At 40.9% G+C, this 19,163-nt stretch overlaps 2 protein-coding genes and 1 non-coding gene across 3 annotated transcripts; all 3 read right to left on the bottom strand.

Annotated features, from left to right (window-relative positions):
- Nucleotides 1-559: 559 nt before the first annotated feature.
- Nucleotides 560-4,971, bottom strand: LOC121325354 (programmed cell death protein 2-like). The gene is made up of 7 exons (XM_041267788.1): nucleotides 4,656-4,971; nucleotides 3,628-3,791; nucleotides 3,125-3,194; nucleotides 1,932-2,263; nucleotides 1,579-1,692; nucleotides 1,005-1,159; nucleotides 560-708 (listed from the first exon to the last, which is right to left on the bottom strand). Exons 1-7 carry the CDS (start codon nucleotides 4,770-4,772, stop codon nucleotides 578-580), a joined length of 1,083 nt encoding a protein of 360 aa, XP_041123722.1. The 5' UTR covers nucleotides 4,773-4,971; the 3' UTR covers nucleotides 560-577.
- Nucleotides 3,920-3,992, bottom strand: trnar-acg. The gene has a single exon. It is a non-coding gene; the product is annotated as a tRNA-Arg (tRNA).
- Nucleotides 4,972-6,130: 1,159 nt separating the features above from the next.
- LOC121325406 (carboxylesterase 5A-like) lies at nucleotides 6,131-18,453 on the bottom strand. Its single transcript, XM_041267858.1, has 13 exons — nucleotides 18,304-18,453; nucleotides 14,958-15,162; nucleotides 14,238-14,379; nucleotides 13,508-13,641; nucleotides 12,419-12,572; nucleotides 11,461-11,565; nucleotides 11,273-11,374; nucleotides 10,707-10,850; nucleotides 9,309-9,389; nucleotides 8,851-8,989; nucleotides 7,888-8,037; nucleotides 7,321-7,393; nucleotides 6,131-6,449 (listed from the first exon to the last, which is right to left on the bottom strand). Exons 1-13 carry the CDS (start codon nucleotides 18,386-18,388, stop codon nucleotides 6,263-6,265), a joined length of 1,701 nt encoding a protein of 566 aa, XP_041123792.1. The 5' UTR covers nucleotides 18,389-18,453; the 3' UTR covers nucleotides 6,131-6,262.
- Between the last annotated feature and the right edge of the window lie 710 nt (nucleotides 18,454-19,163).

Raw genomic sequence — 19,163 nt, 5'->3', positions numbered from 1 at the left:
AAAAACACAATTTGGCTACTTTTTGACTGGTTACATCTAAAACCTGGCGTGGCGTTGCAATAATAATAATAATAATAATAATAATAATAATAATAATAATAATCTGGCAGTGCTGACAGGGACCAGGCACACATATTCATTTTCATAGAGTCCAGTCCTCCAATTCTGGTGTTGTTTTACGTACACCAAGAGCAAACGCGTTACGTGCCCAATTGTTTTTTTTTTAAAACCCAACATTTCCTCTGCATGCTGTTCTTCACCCAGTGTGTTTGCTTGGCTCTGCGTTTTAAATAACCCCTGTATCTCGCTTATATCCCTTCTCAAAAGAAGTTAGCTGCAATACAAGGTTTCCAAAGCCTCGTCAACTGTTTTGCCCCTCAAAATAAAACGTTTCCAGTCAGTACAATAAACAGCCTCAAGATACAGATACAAACATCTGGAAATCTGCTCCTTCACACCTGACAGAAAACCCCAAATATCCCAATCTCAGCTGGGGGGGCTGGGGGGGGGGGGGGTTGCAGTCTCACATGCTGAATGGTTTAATAAAAAAACAGCACAGTGCAGAGTCGGCATTCTTTTATTTAAAAAGCTTCTGATCAGGGTCTGCCTGTACAAACAGGAACTCCTCCAAAGGTGTCTGATTGCTGGGTGGCCAGCAGCTCTTCTCGCAGGTGTAAATTAAAACAGTCCCAAATTCCACCGTCAAACCTGAAAAGCAAAGGTTTGTATCAGGCATCATACAGATTTCTCCCACATTTGCTAAAAATGGGGCACAGATCAACTCAAAAGTACAGGGTTTCTTTGGAACATTGCATTGCATTATGATGTCAGAGGCCTTACTTGAACACTTGTGTCACAGGTTCTCATTCCCCATCTGGAAACCAAGGGGCACTCACTAACTGACACACTGTGGTTTGAAACTTCTACATGAGATGTCAGCATGGTGACTGTCTGATATTATACTGTTGACTTGATAAGTCCATTTTTTTTTAAAAAACACCAACCGTCTGCGTTGATACTTTTGAGCATGCTGACCAAAGCAGGCATAATCTGGAACTCAAATATTCTCGGGCTGCCACAGCTCTGACAACAAGGGGCCATCTGCTTCACGTTGGAGGGAGGGGCGGTGATAAACAAGGGCTGACCCTTCCGAGAATATCTGGGAAGGGAAAAAGTTTACATTGATCACATTTTCAAATTCACTCTGCTAGTTTCCTTTGATAAAATCGATTCACCTTTCCAAATATCTACTGATAAGCAGGGAGAGTGCCAAGCCCTGATGGTGGAACAATCAATAAAGAAACTTTGTCTGAGAATATATGTGGTGCAATATGCATCCCTGAAACCTAAACTGAGGTATAGAAATTACAAAGAAAAGTGCTGTAAATTGCTATGCTTGTCATGCTTTCACTTAGATTTTACTGTGCTATACCACCTGTATGCCTTTACCCAGGTATACTGAAGTACGTTTTTTATAAGGAGCATTTTTTATAAGTAAGTTTTCACCATTATTCTTCATTTAACTGAGACCAAACTGAATCTAAAGATGATTGTGGGAGGCTGCGATTAAAGAATTACCTCAACACTTGTGCTTGACATACTGATATTTTTTTCATGAACTTGAGGAAGATTTCGTCTCCATGTCTGGCTTTTCTTTTCTCATATTTCTCGCTCTCTCCTTCACCATCACAGCTGAAAGGAAAACAGAACATAATCAGAAAATGACCCAACCAAAACACTTCAGACGTGCAGCTAATCCTGCCCTGGCAGAGAAAATATCTGTGGCTATCTATCCTGGCAAATTACCACGACTATGTTAAACAAAGTTTGTAGGTATACGTACAGCACGATACAGTACACAAGTCATAAAAGAATACCACATTCAAAAGGTGACACAGTAGAAGAAGTGCACAAACCAATCACTTACTTACCTTATTAACTGTTGCACGTCAACCCCCTCTCTTCTCTGATACTCTTTCAGTAATCTCTGCGCATGGTCCATATCTGCATCGACAAAGAACTCCCCCTCGTCCACCACACTGATGTAGTAGGGCTGGAAGGTGGGTACAGGGCCCGGGAGGAGCAGCCCCTCTCCTGCAGGCACGAAGCTCTGTGTTTGCTCTCTCAGGTTGAGGTCTTGCAGCTGGCTCGTGAAGTCCGTTTCCATGGAGCTACTGGCAGGGGGCGCTGAAGATTCTGTCTCATCGTCCATGCCCCAGTCGTCTGCTCCCTCACACCAGTCTCTGGTTGCCACGGTAGTCTCCTGTATTAAAAGTGGTAAAAAGTGTGTTTATTTGCTTGTCAGTGGTAGTTTTTAACCAAATAGAGCCTCTGATAGGGCCTCTCCTGGTGTATTGAGGCCTCTGTTAGTTTTGTGTTATTTATTTAATTTAATGTTTGGTTAATGTAGTGCTCAGGTGAGGGAAAATGGCAGACAGGCACCATGAGAGGCTAACCCTCACAACTCTGACTTCATCCTCATCTGGATCCCAGTCAGTTGAAAGGAAGGTGAATTAGGCTGCAGCGCCACCTTGCCCCCTAATAGAATTATTAACCTTTCCCGTACATTCTTACGCTGTTTTTGCTGATAACCTTTTTTTACTCCTTTGCTCCAATACTCCAAGTTTTAATTCCCTCTAACTAGCATTTATCTAAATTCATTGCTGAGCAAAAAAGAAAAAATCTAAACTGACCAGCCATAGCGTTAAATGACCTCATTCCAAAAAAACATGTGTGGCAAAAACCTTTCACCTTACCATCTGTAGTGTATTCAAACAATAGGAAGAAGTTTGAACATGCTTCACAAAATTACAGCACTGTTATAGAAGTACTTATAAAAAGAAAACTTGTTATACTGCTGTTTATTGGATAATGAGTGTCATGGAGGATTTACTTGATTCATTTCAACGATGGAAATACGACTCCTGTTGCAGTCCCTTCACCCAGTCCAGGTTTTACTAACAGCTTGATTAGCCACAGTGATTAGGCAACACACTCAGGTGTGTCTCATTAAACACATAGTAAAACCAGGAATGGGTCAGACTGCTATGTAACGGGAGTCTTATTTCCATCCCTGCATTTGATACTAATGATGCAATACCCTTTTTTTAGTTTTTAACTGTACCTGGTTGGCTTTAGGTTCTTGTGCCTGTGCAGCTTCTGTTTCCAAACACTGGGAACGCAACACTGTCCAACTACAGAGAAACAGAGACATTTCAGAAGTGGCAATGATAATGTCAGAACTGGTTTCACTGAGCTATCCTTGGAATATCAAACGTTACCTTAGTCAAGGATGGAAATAATACTCCTATTGCATAGCAGATTCACCCATTCCACAGTTTAATACAAGCTTGATCTTATTAAACTCATAGTAAAACCAGGAATAAAGCAACTTGCCATGCAATGGGAGTCTTATTTTTACCCTTGCTACCATAGTACAAGTTCTGGCTGGGGTTTGTGAAACCAACCTTACATGTTTTACAAATGCAAACTGCAGTGAAACATGAATAAACTGTTAAAACTGGTGTTTAAAAATAATGCAGCCTCCTACTTCCAAGGCAATATTTTATACTGTACTGTAGTGCCCTCTGAGATTTTTGGAGCGCATTTTGATTGACTTATACTCACCTTTCTGATTTTCCAAAACATTCTCTGCTTGGGCATGCAAACACGTTTAAGGTGCGATGATAGGGTGAACCCTCTAGGGGGCAGTATACTTGCACAACATGAACAAGGATGCCATTACAAATCGAGCAAGAAGGATAGCGCAGTGTCAATGACGGAAAACAGTTCTGAAAAGAATATAGAAACAAAACCAAAAAAACATAGTGACTTTATTGTCATATTTTGTAATATGTATGTTTTAGACTATTTATAAAATAAATTATAATTATTTAATTAAAAAATAGAAATAAAAAGTCGAGCCAGCCAGGAGTCGAACCTAGAATCTTCTGATCCGTAGTCAGACGCGTTATCCATTGCGCCACTGGCCCGCACATTTGTCTTAGCACCACCGTTTAGTAGTTCCTTACCATAGTGTAACAATACCACCCATAAACCACGAAACCACATCTAGTTACCTGCTAAGTATTATTACAATTTAATGTTGTTAAACTGAGATTCCTGTTTGATACCAGTTATATTAACCATATGGAGATTAACAATTGTCTACTAGAAAGCGACATGTATGAAACCACGTGGAAGTCAAAACAAGCAGACAATAGGCCCATCCTTATTTACTTATTTTAATATTACAGAAATGTCATGTTTTCGGTACTTGGGAGTTTGAAAGTTACATAAAACAAACACACGTGTTGTTTTTATTTCATTTTACGCGTTTAAGTAATTTGTTTTTAGTGCTATCAATAGTAGTTGTTTGAAACCGGGGACTTGATTTTGGAATCACCGGGCTTTTGAACTCCTAACGCGGTTAGTCTTGCCCTTAAAATGTTAACAAAAGTTTGTCCTCACCTAAAATACACGAAAAACGGAGGCATAATTAAGTTATTTCAGACCGTCCTAATACGACTGGGAAAACACGCAATTCTCAATTTTGAATACAGAATCTTAACGAACACACATGCTACTATGTATTTTTCTTCTAGCACAGTTTTTCAGTAGCGTGATTATTATTTTAAAAGCATTTCCTCTCTTACCGGCAGTTCGCCAATTTTGCTGGTGAAACACGAAGATGTGTTTCTTTTTGCATCTATCTCAGCGTCTCGTGTTCCCAAAAGGACACATTCTATTAATCGCCGCTGCTCTGCAGCCATTCTGTGAAAATACCCGTCCGGCAAAAACACAGTATCTTATCCCCCTTTTGCAGTAGCCGTCGCTACTGTTTCAGCAGGATTTCTTCCTTTTGTCATAAACAACAATTATATATCTAGATATTTTACTCCAAGTGCATCTATTGCTCTTTCAATGAATTTCAGTCCAGGACTGTACGTTAAGTCCAGCCATATCCTTTATTTGAACAGTCCTGATTTTTTTTTTTTTTTTTTTTTTTTTTTTTTTTTAAAACAAGGAACCAGGTGCTTAAATTATTAAGAACATTTATGGGACAAGGTCCTGGATTAGAACTGAGGTGAAGAGCCACAAGTACCACACATAATTAACCTTTAAAGAAAGTATCTGCTATAAAGGTTTATATTTGAGGCATGCTTGTAGTTGGGGTGCTAAACACATAATAAAGATGGCAGCTTGGGGATATATGTTCCTATGAGGTGAGCAAGTGGCTTCATTGTTTTTCTGGTGCAGTGGACCATGTAACATTACACAGACTATATATATATATATATATATATATTATATATATATATACTATATATATATAATATATAATTACACACACAACCCATTTCAAGTTATCATGCCGTGGATTTATGTGCACCTACCATACTTTACCATGCCATACATTTTAGTTTTCCAATACTATGCTTTTACCATGTATAGTAAATTATATAAGGCAATGGCTAACTCCTTCCACTTGGAGCTTGGGCCAAATTCTTTCACAGCTGTTTGAGAGTAACCCCTACAGCGGCTGAATCGTTGGTATTTCCATGAAACAGTTGTGCTGCAGGATGTTGTAATCATCTGTGTCTGTGCTGGCTGCCTTTACTGTAAATTTGAGAAGCTATGAATGGCCTGTGGATGCAGGCTATACATGTTATTAAAAATCAGCAAAACAAACTGTTTTTCTACAATGTAAAATCTACACAAAAGCACTAAGCTACTGAAATATACATGCAGGAATGTTCAAATAAAGAGAAAACGGTCTGCGTTCTGTGTCTAGCAGTGTGGTGCAGCAGTAATGTGCTGGGCCCATAACCCAGAGGCTGATGGATTGAAAACCAGCATTATAAAATTCCCACATTGAAATTCTAAGTTTAAAAATACATTTCTATGAAATGTAAGAATAAACTACTACAATAGCTGGATGGCTACAATGTAACTTCAGGATTTGGAGTCTGTCATTATTCAGTTGCAATAAACACTGTAAAGCTATACTGCCCCCTGTTGGCACCAATAAGCAGCATGTATTTAGACTTGGTCTTGATTGATGTTTCAGCCCTTGACTGCAGTGATTACATTAGCACCAACATCACAAAGAAAGGTAACCGTACTTCCATTCATTTACTGCTCAACACAATTTATTCTTTGTAAAAAAAAAAAAGTGCTGATATGTAATTAATTTGATTAAACAAACGTCATGGTTCTGCTTTTAAAACCCTTGTATGAGCTGAGCTGCTGACAGACTAATCTACAAGGCACTCTGCTCTCCATTTTCTTCACTAGTTTCTTTATTTTTTTCAGACAGGAGGTTTGTTAAAAACGTCATGATGTCTCCCTTGAGCTTCTTCCCGCTCTTCTGCTCTAAACCGAGGGCCATGTATTCTTCATTCTTGTCATAGACTGGCCAGTGCACCAACCCATCCCCATTGGGAGTCCTGAAAATCAAACATGCATAAAGGTAAATGTCACCGAGCAGGTCGTGTAGCAGTGCTTGTGAACCCTGCACCAGGTTTGGTTTCCATCAGATACATCTGCAATGCATAAAGCACTGTTGAGCATAGCATAGTGCAATTACTGTAATAAACCGATTTAAACTGAGAGGCTGTCTATAAGTGTTGTCTTATGTGCAGTGGAAAACTATACTAGTACAAAACTGGATGTTTTAGGGTAGATGAGGACCAGGATTGAAAACCATTGATGTAGGGTATAAGTTGATACAGTAGTTTGCCCTTATTATAACAACAAAATGCAGTTTCCACACAGTTACAATTAGTTCACACTAAAATTCAGTTCTTTAGTCTTTTTCAGTAAGTCATACACAGTCTTTACTGATCCAGAAGCAAAACATTAAAAAGATTACATTTCAATAGAGATGCAATCAGTGGCCAATTTCCTAGTTGAATATCAGACAGAAACTAATCTGTTGATTCAGAACAATTTAGCATGCAAAAGCAAGAAAAAAGATGTGTAGACTCTTCACAAGATATAACTGAAAAGGTACATGTACATGTCATCACACAGCAATGTAACACATGCAACGAGAAAAAATTATTACTAAAAAGCAAGAAGTATGTGTTCTGGGGTAGCTAGCCACATGAGGTTTCAAATAGGGCAACGTGGCAATTCATCTATTAATTAATTTAACTGAGAAGCACACACAAAAAAAACATGGAGATCAATAAACTATTCCAGTACCCGTACTCAATTCATTGTTACATCTCTATATTTTAAAATGACTATGGAAAACCACACCTTTAAGGGTCTTTAAATACGCAACACTCTGTCTGGCAATGTAAAAGTTCTTACCCATTTCTAGCAAAATTAGCCCAGTACGCCATCATCACCCTACACAGCTTCTTTTCCTCCTTGGTTAGGGGAACTGTTGGAAACAGATTTGTTTTTACCACTGATTCTTACTGACTGCAAAAGTTCTGGGAGATACCACTGACAAAAACAAATTAAAAAAAAAATGAAGTTTGTTGTTTTCTGTTTGCATGAGCAGGGATCTATTCCGTTGATCTAAACAGTGGTGGATCTGAGTACCTCTGATTAAAATAGGGTGTATCAAGGTTGTGAAGATACAATATCTAACAGTGCCAGTATTTAAAACCCTAGGATGCTCCTGCTTGAGTTATTTAATGGGTGATGTTATTTAGATCTATAGTAAATACAAAAATAAACTTTTCTATAATGAGCATTTCTGTTAGCAGTCTTTCTCTAAGTCTTCAAAATGTCCAATACATTTATATTTACTAGAGAAGCACAACAATAAGAAAAGACCTCAGCATTATTTATTATAAAAAAGACACATCAGTATAGCATTGGTAAAATATGTGTTATAAATATCTTCCGTTGTGTAGTCTCTGACATTACCTGGGATCTTAACTTGTCCATTCCAGAAACAACCTCCGAAGACAAAGTTAATCTCATCTCCATGATCTGCTTTCACAAAGCTGGGTCTTTTGTCTTTGTAGATACTGGGGCGATGCTGAAACTCGTACAGGTATACTGGCGCACCAGCCTCTGGAAGAGGAAGGAGTAAAAACTGCTGCAGCTGATTTTTTTTTTGTATGGTGAGAACAGTGTATAACCAAAAGCAATGAATCATTCAGTGGATACTAAACTTTCAAACACATACAAGCCGATTATTGGATCATTCAACATATTGGTTATATGAGACTGCTATCATGTTGTGTACACTGCAGTCTGATTTAATGGGCCTGTGTAAATTGACACTTGATGTTTCATTTATTTTGTTTTAGATTTGCCTTTGCTTTTGCGGGGAGCCTTATAAGTTTGAGGAAAAACTATTGCCTGTCACTTCTAAAGGTTTACCATGGTATTATACGCACAGTTTTCCACGGTTATACTATACATTTTTTATAATTTGCCATGCTTTTTAAACATACTTTACCGTACCATACCTGTACTCTGAATTGCCTTTAAGAAGTATTTGTCAGCAATAAATCCATTCATTAGTGTTGATTACAAATCAAGAAAAGCTGTCCTTCCCTCATGTTTACAAATGAGTACCAATCAGTGGCAATCTACTTCCACAGTAACTCTTTTAAAAGCTGATTGGAAGAATATTTAAAGCCGTACCAAAGCCATAAACTGACAATGAAAAGTCAGATTAAGGCCTTGGTACACTAGGAAAAATGTCACTGCACTATCACACTTTGCTTTGGGAAACTTTAACCCAGAGTCCTATATCCAACACAGAACACGAGGGTTAAGCAGTAAGATGCAGCCTTAGTTCATGCTACACAGGAAGCGGATTTACAATGGTGAGGATGGATACATTGCAAGAAAATTATTATGCCTTTAAAATTGCACCTTTGTGATACTTGGCAGCATTAATAGTTGGCAGAACTATAAATATGTCTCCAAGCATTTCAGTGGCCAGGTCTCGGAGTTTCGTTGGGTCTTCTGTGTCTCTGAAATATTCAGCAGCAATAAGCTCGTTCACTGCCAGCTAAAATAGAAGCGCATAGAATAGAATCAATGTCAATCTCCATCTGCCAGTCCCACCAGCTTCGTCTTTATTAATGTAGGTAGGGCTGGCTAGGGTTGGAAGAGTAATGCATTATATGTAACATATTACTGTAATTCGATTACATTCTTCTACATGTTTCAGTAACTTGATACATTACGGTAAAAAAAAAAAAAAAGAAAAAACATAATATATTTTAGTTACATTTAAAAAAAACAAAACAACTATGGATAATGCATAACGTGAATTCTTTTTAAAGTAATAAGGAACATGAAACAAACAGAAAGTCAGAAAGTCTCACCTTAGCTGTAAACATCTTATTCATGACAGCCATTACTTGATCTTTCTCTACTCCTGCCTCCCAACCAGGAGGGAATAATCTCTGGAATAATAATATGATACACAATACCAAAGATGCAGTTTACTGGTTAAGATACAATTTTAAAAAAGCAAATACAGAATCAATATTGAATAATAAATATCAATATTTAGCACATAAACAGAAAGTACTCTGCAGTGTCAAGCATGTTACAAAGTAACAATAAAATAATAATATCAATAAAACAATCCGAATACAAGAAATTATTAAGAACGATATATAAAACACAATTACAAAAATAAGCACATAAAATAGATGCAAACAATCATGCAGGTTAAAAAGGCTAATCTATAAAAGCAAGGCTTTAATCTTGACTTAAATATATTGACTGATACATCTTTTCTACTATGAAAGGGCCACGAGTTCTACAATGAATACAATTTAATAAAATGATTATGGCATGAAAGTCTCAAATGCATTCCAAACAGTTTATAAAACACAGAAGGAGTGTTTAAACTGTACAAGAAGTATGTCTGTTTTGTGGAACTCAATATAGTACAGGGCATTGCATCGATTGCCATTGTGTGCATTAATAAAATGTATATTTTGAATTCACAGTCTATTACTCTGTACATGTAGAACACATTTTGGCATTGGTGTAGAAAGACGGGCCAGGCTTTTCAGTGATGGGCCAGTTGAGAGAATTTACCGAGCTTAAGAGCGGATTTTAATTAGGAGAAGAAGCAACGGCAATGGTAAGCAATGGCTCCTGAAGAAATGTGTTTGAAAGAATGCAGTAGTTTTACACTGGCTCATCTTTCTGTACCAGGTAAAGAACATGGCCGGTCTTTCAGCACCATTTTACTAAAAAAAATAAGAAAGCTGAACAGATACACATCGCGACGCTCTATGCTGGTGTACTTTACATTTGAAACCTATCAATACTGTAAAGTGAGTGGGGTGTTAAATGTGATTGATATTAACCAGTGGTTAAAGAAAGGGGCTTGTTACCAGGAGTTTTCAGTTTAAATCCCAGCCACTGACTCACTGTGTGTGACCCTGAGCGAGTCTCTTAACCTCCTTGTACTCCGTCCTTCAGATGTGATGTAAAAAACGAGGTCCTATTGTAAGTGACTTTGCAGCAACAGCTGTTGAACTGTAGTTTACCCCCTAGTCTCTAAATAGCTTTCGATAAAAGTGTCTGCAAAATGACTAAATAATAATAATAATAATAATAATAACATCAGCTGAAGTTATATCATCAGGAGCTTGTCTCCAGTGTCTGGGATATTTGTGGCTGTAATAATCCTAGGGTGATAGTAATAGGAGGGATATTAAGAAGGTTTGGATGCAGTTCTATCAAGGCAAGTTGGATTGTACCTTTGGAATCAGCCAGCCTGTTTCGTGGTTGTTCACTCCTAACAGATAGGGGACCATGTTGAATTTCTGTGTTTTCACGATCTCTTCAAGCGGGCTGGGTAGAAACACTCCATCGATTGTGTCTGCAATGTTTATGAACTTTATCTACAAGAGAGAACAGCAGGCACACGCATACAATCAATTAATCCTCACGAAAAAGTAAAGCGACCAAGTAACCTGATGACGGCATCAATGTAGTTTAACCTTGAGAACATAAACGCATATACTGTACTGTCTGTTCAGGAACAAAGCTGGGCAAAATAATGACTTTTTGTAGATAGATTTTTTTTTACAAATGTATACCCCAAAGCAGATTTTTCTTTTTCTCAATTGTCAGTTGCTGTATTTGTTTGTTAGGAGATTTAATAGAAATATGTGTAGATGCATGAAAAAAGGCAGTTAAAATGTTATCTTTTTTTTTTTTTCTCTGTTGCATGGAATTGTACAGCATCATAATATGCTGCCTGTCATCAATTATTCTCTGCCTCTCTCTCTAGCATCTATCTGTCTATATTATCAATACTAACTGTATTAGTTGCCCTCAAAAGGTCCTCTTCATTCTTCCCTCTTAAACACTTGACGAGAGTTGCTGAGTCCTTGTCATCGCAGCCAGTCACATTAGCAAACATCTAGACACAAACAGCAGAACTTTAATCGAATAAAGCCATCGGTGCACATGGTATAGCCAGCATATTTGTTTTACTGTGTATAATACCTTGTTTATAAGCTGTGGATTAGTGGTGATGAGGCTTGATAAAATTGCAACTCCACTCTCAGATATTGCCTTGTGGAACAGGCCAGACGATAAGGGAGACAAAACCTAAAAAAATAACATGTCAGTAACATACACCCTCCTGCCACGGCTGTAAATACAAAACTGGAGCAATCAGTATCCTAAAAAAAGTAGACCACCATACCTACATACACAGCAAAAAATTGAAGAGTGACGTAACTAACAAGAATTTCTATATGTCACCAGATTGTAATGCTCTCAACAGCTAGTGGTAAAGTGTGTCCTTGACAATCCCCCACAAGATCGTCCTCCGATCCCATGACCAGGCCAATTGCCTTTTTACTCCCTGGGGTTTGAGAGCAGATTTCGGGATTGACAACTGCCACCATGCTGGTAAACTCACTTGTGCCTAACCATTAGGATCCGCTGTAACATAATGCATTGCAATTGGATTCTGCATGGAAGACCCAGCGAAAATCAACAGCTCTGCATAACCAGGATGTAACCCTAACCCTAACCTGTATGATTCACCTTGCACACCATGAAGTTGTGCCTCTACCACAGGAGCAATTTAGGGACTCAAGTGCTGTAGGTTATAAGGCTTATGGCGACCATTTTTAAGGTCTGTCTGCCACATGGTAAACACAAAAACTTCACTGAACTTTAATCATACAGACCTTTCGGATTGCATTTGGGTATTATCAGATCATTTGATTGTTTAAAACAATCTGTGTACATGCAATATGTGATTATGATAACCCTTTGAATGTGCATGTACTGGTTCTCATAAACATGATTTATTCAAATGGCTCGTTTCTGTAGGTCTGCTTTATAGTCATAGCCACACTTGTCTATTTGGCAGAGCCTCTATCCTAGCAATAATCTGATGAACTCGTCTTTTACCCATGGAGAAAAGCACAGACAGACTATAGTTACATACATGTGCAGACACACTGCCCCCTCCAGCCGATTCTCCAAAAATGGTCACGGAATTGGGATCCCCTCCAAAGCTCTTGATATTCTCCTGAACCCACCGCAGGGCTGCCACTTGGTCCAGGAAACCCCAGTTCCCACGGGCATGCTCATCACTGGTGCTATCAAAAAAAATGCAAACAATATTACTTTATATGCTTTCTTCACAACTGGATAAGTGGATAAGATGGTTCTCTGGACACACACATACAGAAACGACCAGTGCAAAGGACAATGTATTCCTACAGAAAATGATACTTGTGTGTGGCAAAGTGGTTAACAGTGTGCAGGTGCAGGTGATCAATAAACAGACTAACAATTATAATCCAGGTGCATGTTGTTTAATGGTTGTATTTTGTAATCCAAATGCCTGATTGCAAACAACAGTAAATAATAACAATGTCAATGAGGAGCAATACAGCGGTGTGTATTGCTTATCTGTAATCCGCGGGTTGGCCCTGAAATAATAACAGTCCCGTTTTTAGTTCACCCACACGTAACACATACATGAACACAAACACCCGTCCACAGTGCGTGCTCTAGTGCTTGTGGTGAAAATACAGTACTTTAGTGCAAACAAAGTGCAGTGTTGTCCAGGTTGGTGCTGGCCTTTAGCAACAACTTCTGGATCGTGTTTAGCCATCTAAATAATCACAAACAGTATTATTCCGACATGACAATAAACAAACAAAACACTCACGATTTTCTCCACACAAAACACAGGTGCTTCCAGGTTGTTCTCTAACCAAAATGAAGGAACAGATTACATCGCTTCATCCCCTATTTATACTGTCACCCATGACCCCTTGTTAGCCGCTCCTCCAGCCCGGGGCTGCCACATCATTTCCCTTCCAGGTCGATGAGTTAATGCACCGAAGTTCCGCCCCCTTTCTAAATGACCCACTTCCTTTTAATCCTAGGAATGAAGAGTCAGGCCAAACAGTCCAAGGTATTCTGTTCCTGTTACTTAGTGCCCTCATAGATTTACCACAAAAAATCATTGTCTTTCTGTCACACTGTGGTACTGACAAAATGGAGAAATCTGTTCTTTTCTTACCTTAAAAATCCCAGTATTCCCAGTCTATACTGAATCACAACAACCACCACATTCTCATAGGCAGCCAGCACTGATCCATCGTACTGGGAGGCTCCACCCATTTTGAAGCCCCCACCATGAATCCAAACCATAACCTGGAATAAAGCACCTCCTGTCAAGATGCTAGCAATAATAAATAATAAAAGCACTGTATTTTATAACCAAGTTTTCAGATTTTGATTACCAAATGAGCACAGAAACCTTTCCCCATACGGAGGCCTGAGTTTAAGTCTGGTTTAGGCAACAAGTCAAATAGGTTTGGTTTTGCCATTCCCTGCCGGAAATTACAAAACCACCACACAATTTGACAAAACTGTCAGCCTCTGCTTGAGAGAGGCCCAAGACTGAATTTAAGGGTTAGGGTGTTCAAGACAGAACTGAGGTGAGCCCTCCTCCTGACAGTTTACAAACCAACCCTTTGCAGACCTTTAAAAAAAATAAAAATAAAAAAAAGTTTTTCAGTGATTCTAAAAGGGTTCAAAAAATCATCTCTGGGGTGAAAATCCGTGCAGGATTCATACAAAGGTAAAGGGCTCTTTAGAGTATTATACGGGAGTCTGTCATTATCATAAAGCATAAGCAAATGGCTTTTTTCATTCAATTGTTTTCTATTCTATTCATTCACAGAACATGTAAAAGGAATGAATGTACTGTCCTCCGTTGCCAAGCAGTAACTGTGTATGTTGCTTACAGGCAGTCTGGCCTCCTTCGCCACTGCCTCTCCGGGGGTGTATATGTTCAGATATAAACAGTCCTCTGAGGTGGCTGGCATTGGAAACTCCAACATGACAGCCTCCATTAACTGTGCTGTGTGCTGCATGTTCTGTAGACACCTGCAACCATAAAACAAAGGGCATTACCAGAGTCTCCAGCTCACAGAAGCTGCTGGAGGCGAATATGCATTAACATTTTGATTGGCAATTTAGTGGAAGCCAAAAAATTGCACCACAGTTTATTTTTTTCTTCTTGGCTTTAGTCTTTAGCTTGTCATCACTGAAATAGAGTGTTGGAGACTAGTTTTAGGAAATATTCTAGATGGTATATTTTGAAATTTCTTGCACCATAGAAGTTATGCAAACTATATAAATTACAAGAGTAGCCAAACGATAAATATGAAAAAAACACCTCCTACTATGAAGTGGACTTGCCTGACCTAAGCATCACTTTACTAGATCCTTGCTCTATTGCTCTACTAATAGGCCATTGGTGCACCCTAGTTCAGATTGTATTTCATTAGTATTATTTGCACTTACTGTAAACTATTTAAATATCAATCTTGCTTTGTAACACTGTACTGCCCTGTAACACCTGTAAGTCGCCTTGCATAAAGGCATCTGCCAAATAAATAAATAGTAATAACATTAATAATGAAAGCACAACAGGACTGAAAAAAGCACAATTTTTTACTTACATAGCCGGTTGGTTGGTGGCATCTCTGATTCTGTCCCATGGTTCGGGTGGCTGGGGAGCCGAGAACCTCAGTGATCCCAAAGGGGGTTTGGCAAAAGGAATTCCTAAGTATTCGTGAACGACTCGGTCTGTACCCTTCACAGAGGAGAGCTGCCCTTTCAAACTGCCGTACGCAGTGGACACGACTGGATCTGCAACTGCACCTCCTAAAATAAATCATTAGAAAATACATTCCCGCAATAATTAAAGTTTCAGTATTTTCTATGTAAAACAAATAGAAAACCCATTACCTGCCCACAGTAGGTATCGTTGCGCTCTCTATACCAGAACTGCCAATATGCCCCTTCTTGGGATTTTGCACTTGGTCTCACCCACCGAGGGAATAAAACTGTCATCTTGAGGAAGCCTATTCTCTTTTTCTTCTCAAGATGGTACGGTATGACCTCTGTGTTGAGCTGAGCGTGTTGATAGAAAAGAACTTCTCGAGTCGAATCGAGTCGATTGTATTTCTCTTGCACTCGTGCTGCATGCTGGCTCACCGCTTTCCCCGAATCAACGACTTTGAAAAGACCGAGCTTTTTGCCTTTCTGTATTCCAGCGGCCTCTTTGCTTGCGTGTTAGGTCGCTGTTTGCTATCTGTCAGTCGTGTGTGAGCGACTGCCTGTGCAGTTACCCGAGAGTGGTTGTCTATTTCTTTCTGAGAGTACAGAGTTCCTCCACGGGGTTAGGCCTTGCCATATCCCTGCTGTTGAGTGACTCTTCCAGCCGCTCTCTCCTCCACCAGGCTAGGCCTCGCCGGCTACGTAGGTCCACCCACCTTGGTGAATCGTGCCTTGTTAACAAACAGTGTGCTCTCCCCTTTACTATCTATCCTACCGTGTTTTTGATGCCTGATTCAACTCGCCCACGGCGGCATTCGCCCTTGTGTCCCCCTGGTGCACACTAAGCACTGACCGGGTTTGTGTGATTGTGCGGTTAGGGTAGGCACAATTGTGTAGCTGCGCACCCCCCCCACCCCCCATCCCCCCAGCTTTTGTACCACAGTGCATGCATAGCCCTTGGTACTTAGGTATCTCTGTGTGCAAAGTACTCGTTGCATACAGCACACAGTGCCCAGCACTACAGCGTCAGTGCACAGTCACAGAGCTGCATGGTACACGGTGCACACAGTGCTCTTTGTACGCACATTGCAAGCAGTGCACACGTTGCTTAGTGGCCACTGCTACAGCGCTAGTGCACGAATGCACGGTGCTCGGTGCATGTAACGGTTCAGTACTCGGTGAGCGTGTTTTCGGTACCCTCTGCTACAGCGCTAGTGGGTGAGTGCATGGCGTCGCACTATTAATCAATGCTTGAGCGCAGTGCAAGTGGTGTTCAGTGCACACCCCATGCAGAACACCAGACCCATGTCAGGCAAGTCGGGGTTCCACCCCTGCACAGCCTGCAATGATAAAATTCCTGCAGGAGGATAAACATACCCTCAGTGCATGGTGCTTTGGCATCCAACATGCCACCTCGGCCCTCAAGAGGGACGTGTCTACGAAGGCGAGTTCTGTGTCCTCAGTGGCCGGATCATCAGCGGCTCTTAGAGCCCCAGAACTCCTTCTCCATGACCTGTCCCAGGAACCCCTGCTGGACATCTCAAATGCTTAGGCCTCTTGTAGTTGCTTCCCATCTCTACAAGCGAGATGGGTGAAGCGTTCTAGGCAGGACAATATGGACCTCAAAGCCCAGATGGCCCTGGTCCTGGAGCTCTTGGCCAAACAGGCACCTGCGGCCCCGGCCGCAGTCCCAACTCCTCCTGGGATTGTCCGGCGTCAGGTCCTTGCATGCTAAAGCAGGCCACACTGCTTGCCTCTCTAGAAGGCGCAGAAAAGTTTGGCTTAGCGGGGTTCCCCCAGTAAACTCCACCATCGCACCCTGATTTAAGGCCCTGCCGGTGGGTGGGTTGGCTAGAGACCTGGCGTGCTCTAACCCTCAATGCAAGGTGTTGGAAGTGCATCTCAAGCGGGCGTATGCCGCAGAGGTGCAGGCAACTTGCCTGTCAAACACAGCGAGTGTGCTCACAGCCTTTATGGACAGTGTACTGCGCGAGGTCCCACTCCCTGAGCTGGTGGCCAAGGAGCTACATCTCCTGTCCAGCACACTGCTGCAGATCTCCGGTTTCCAAGGGCAAGCTCTTGGCCGGAGCCTGGCTAGCTTGATTGTGGCTCTTAGACAGCTGTGGCTGTCACAAGCCAGAGTTCCTGATGCGGATAAGACCACGCTGCTAGAAGCGCCTATTTCCCCAGGACATACCTTTGGGCCAGACATGGAGGAGATCTTACAGAGATCCCACCGGGAACGCGAGGCATCCTGGCAGGTGGTCGTGCTGCTCCCTCCTTGCACTTCCATGTGGGGCAGGTCGAACTGCTGGTGAGCTCTTTAGATGCGAACTGTCACCAGGACAGTTCCAGTCCCCACGACTCCACTGGGTGACCTAAGGGATCGCCTACAGGGCACACCAGCAGCAAACAACCGGGCCCATCCGGCAAGCAGAAGGAACCCAGGACGTGGCCAGCCCACACACCAGCGTCCCAGGAGGCATTTCCAGGGCCAGCTCCCTAAACAGCAACCCCAAACTGCCCCACCGCAGCCTTAGCAGCTCAAACAGGGCCCCTGAAGGCTGGCGGCCTCAGATCCCCTTTTCGGCACAACAGCTGCAGTACTGGCACGCTTGCACCTCGGACTTCTAGATGCTTGCCAGGTGGTTGTCTTCAAATTGAAAGGGAACGTTAGGTTACTTATCATAACCCTGATTTCCCTGAAAGAGAAGACAACCACCAACCATGAGGTTGCATCGGTCGCCCTCATGGGTTCGATGGAGAAAGAGAAATGGCTTCCTTAGGATGACAGTTTTATTCTCTCGTGGGTGGGACTGAGTGCGTCATCCCGGGAAGGGGCCTAACGGCAGCTCTGGTAAAAAAAGCTCAGCAATACCTTCCCAATGGGCAGGCACATCCCATACATAATGTAATTGGTGGTCATCTTCTCTTTCAGGGAACCAGGGTTACGGTAAGCATCCTAACGTTATAATGGCAGTCCACGCATATAGAAGCACTGTCCAAAAAACACTTGTTCCTTTAGTTTGCCACCATATGACTGTACATGAAACTGTTGTGTTTTTAGCTATTAATTAATACAGTACTTTGTATTTGGGAAACTGCAATATGAACATGCATCAGAAGGGATGGATTACAAAAATAAGCAATAACTAAAATATTAGTAAGATATTCATCAAAGTAAATAGTCAACAGATTCCCACATGAAAAAGAAACAAAACCAAACAGCTTAAGAAAATGCCTCACCTCTAAATGTTGCTGCAGATGCAGTCCAGAGAACAGCATAAATCACTAAAGCGTTTTTTGAGAGCATTTCCTTAGTTCTAGCCATACTTGTTTGTAATATTGACTGAATGTGTGCACAGGCAAGGTGGTTTAGATCGAATGTAACAGAGGAGATCAAAGTCATAGTTGAATAAGAAACAACCCCACAAAGTCAATACAAACCTTGCTTAAGCAAGTACTGTATAAACAATACAGTGATGGGTTTAGCTGGCATAGGGTAAACCTGGACTGATGTCAACTGTTGCACAGTTCAGTTGTAGAATATTGTGTTTTTAGTCAGCTCCAAGATCCCATAGTTTACAAGGTTCAGTAGAAAACTAAGCTGTTCAACATATATTGAGTGTATAGAAACCAAAGAAGCATTCAGAAACAAATCAGTGTGTTGGTTACCTGCCACGGCCATCAGTAACATAAAATGTAGATGACATCATTATGTACAGGCAAAAATATAAGCTAGATACAAAGAGAGGGACAGATGCATCCTTCCCTAGACTAACTCATGCTAAATGTCCAAACCAAGTTTAATCAGAATTGAAAAAGTGCATGGCTAGATTGATGTAAAAATGTATGATGTACAGAAAAATATTCAGACAGACCCTACATGACCCTATGACACTTGCAAGTTTCATCGCAATGAACAAGCCAATCTCCTCTATATATGGAAAACTCAAATATATGAGCCAGTCTACAGTACAATAGTACATAAGTGACCAGAGGTCAGTATGGCTGTTATCCAATGACAACACTATCTCTTGGAAAGGACACAGACAAACATTGCACAACATACTGTACACAGTTAGAAGTTTGACTATTTTGCAATA

The sequence above is a fragment of the Polyodon spathula genome, chromosome 13, assembly GCF_017654505.1.
Source record: "Polyodon spathula isolate WHYD16114869_AA chromosome 13, ASM1765450v1, whole genome shotgun sequence".
NCBI classification, from domain to species: domain Eukaryota; kingdom Metazoa; phylum Chordata; class Actinopteri; order Acipenseriformes; family Polyodontidae; genus Polyodon; species Polyodon spathula.
The sequence above is the reverse complement of the archived record's forward strand: the minus strand, read 5'-3'. Positions and strand labels throughout refer to the sequence as shown.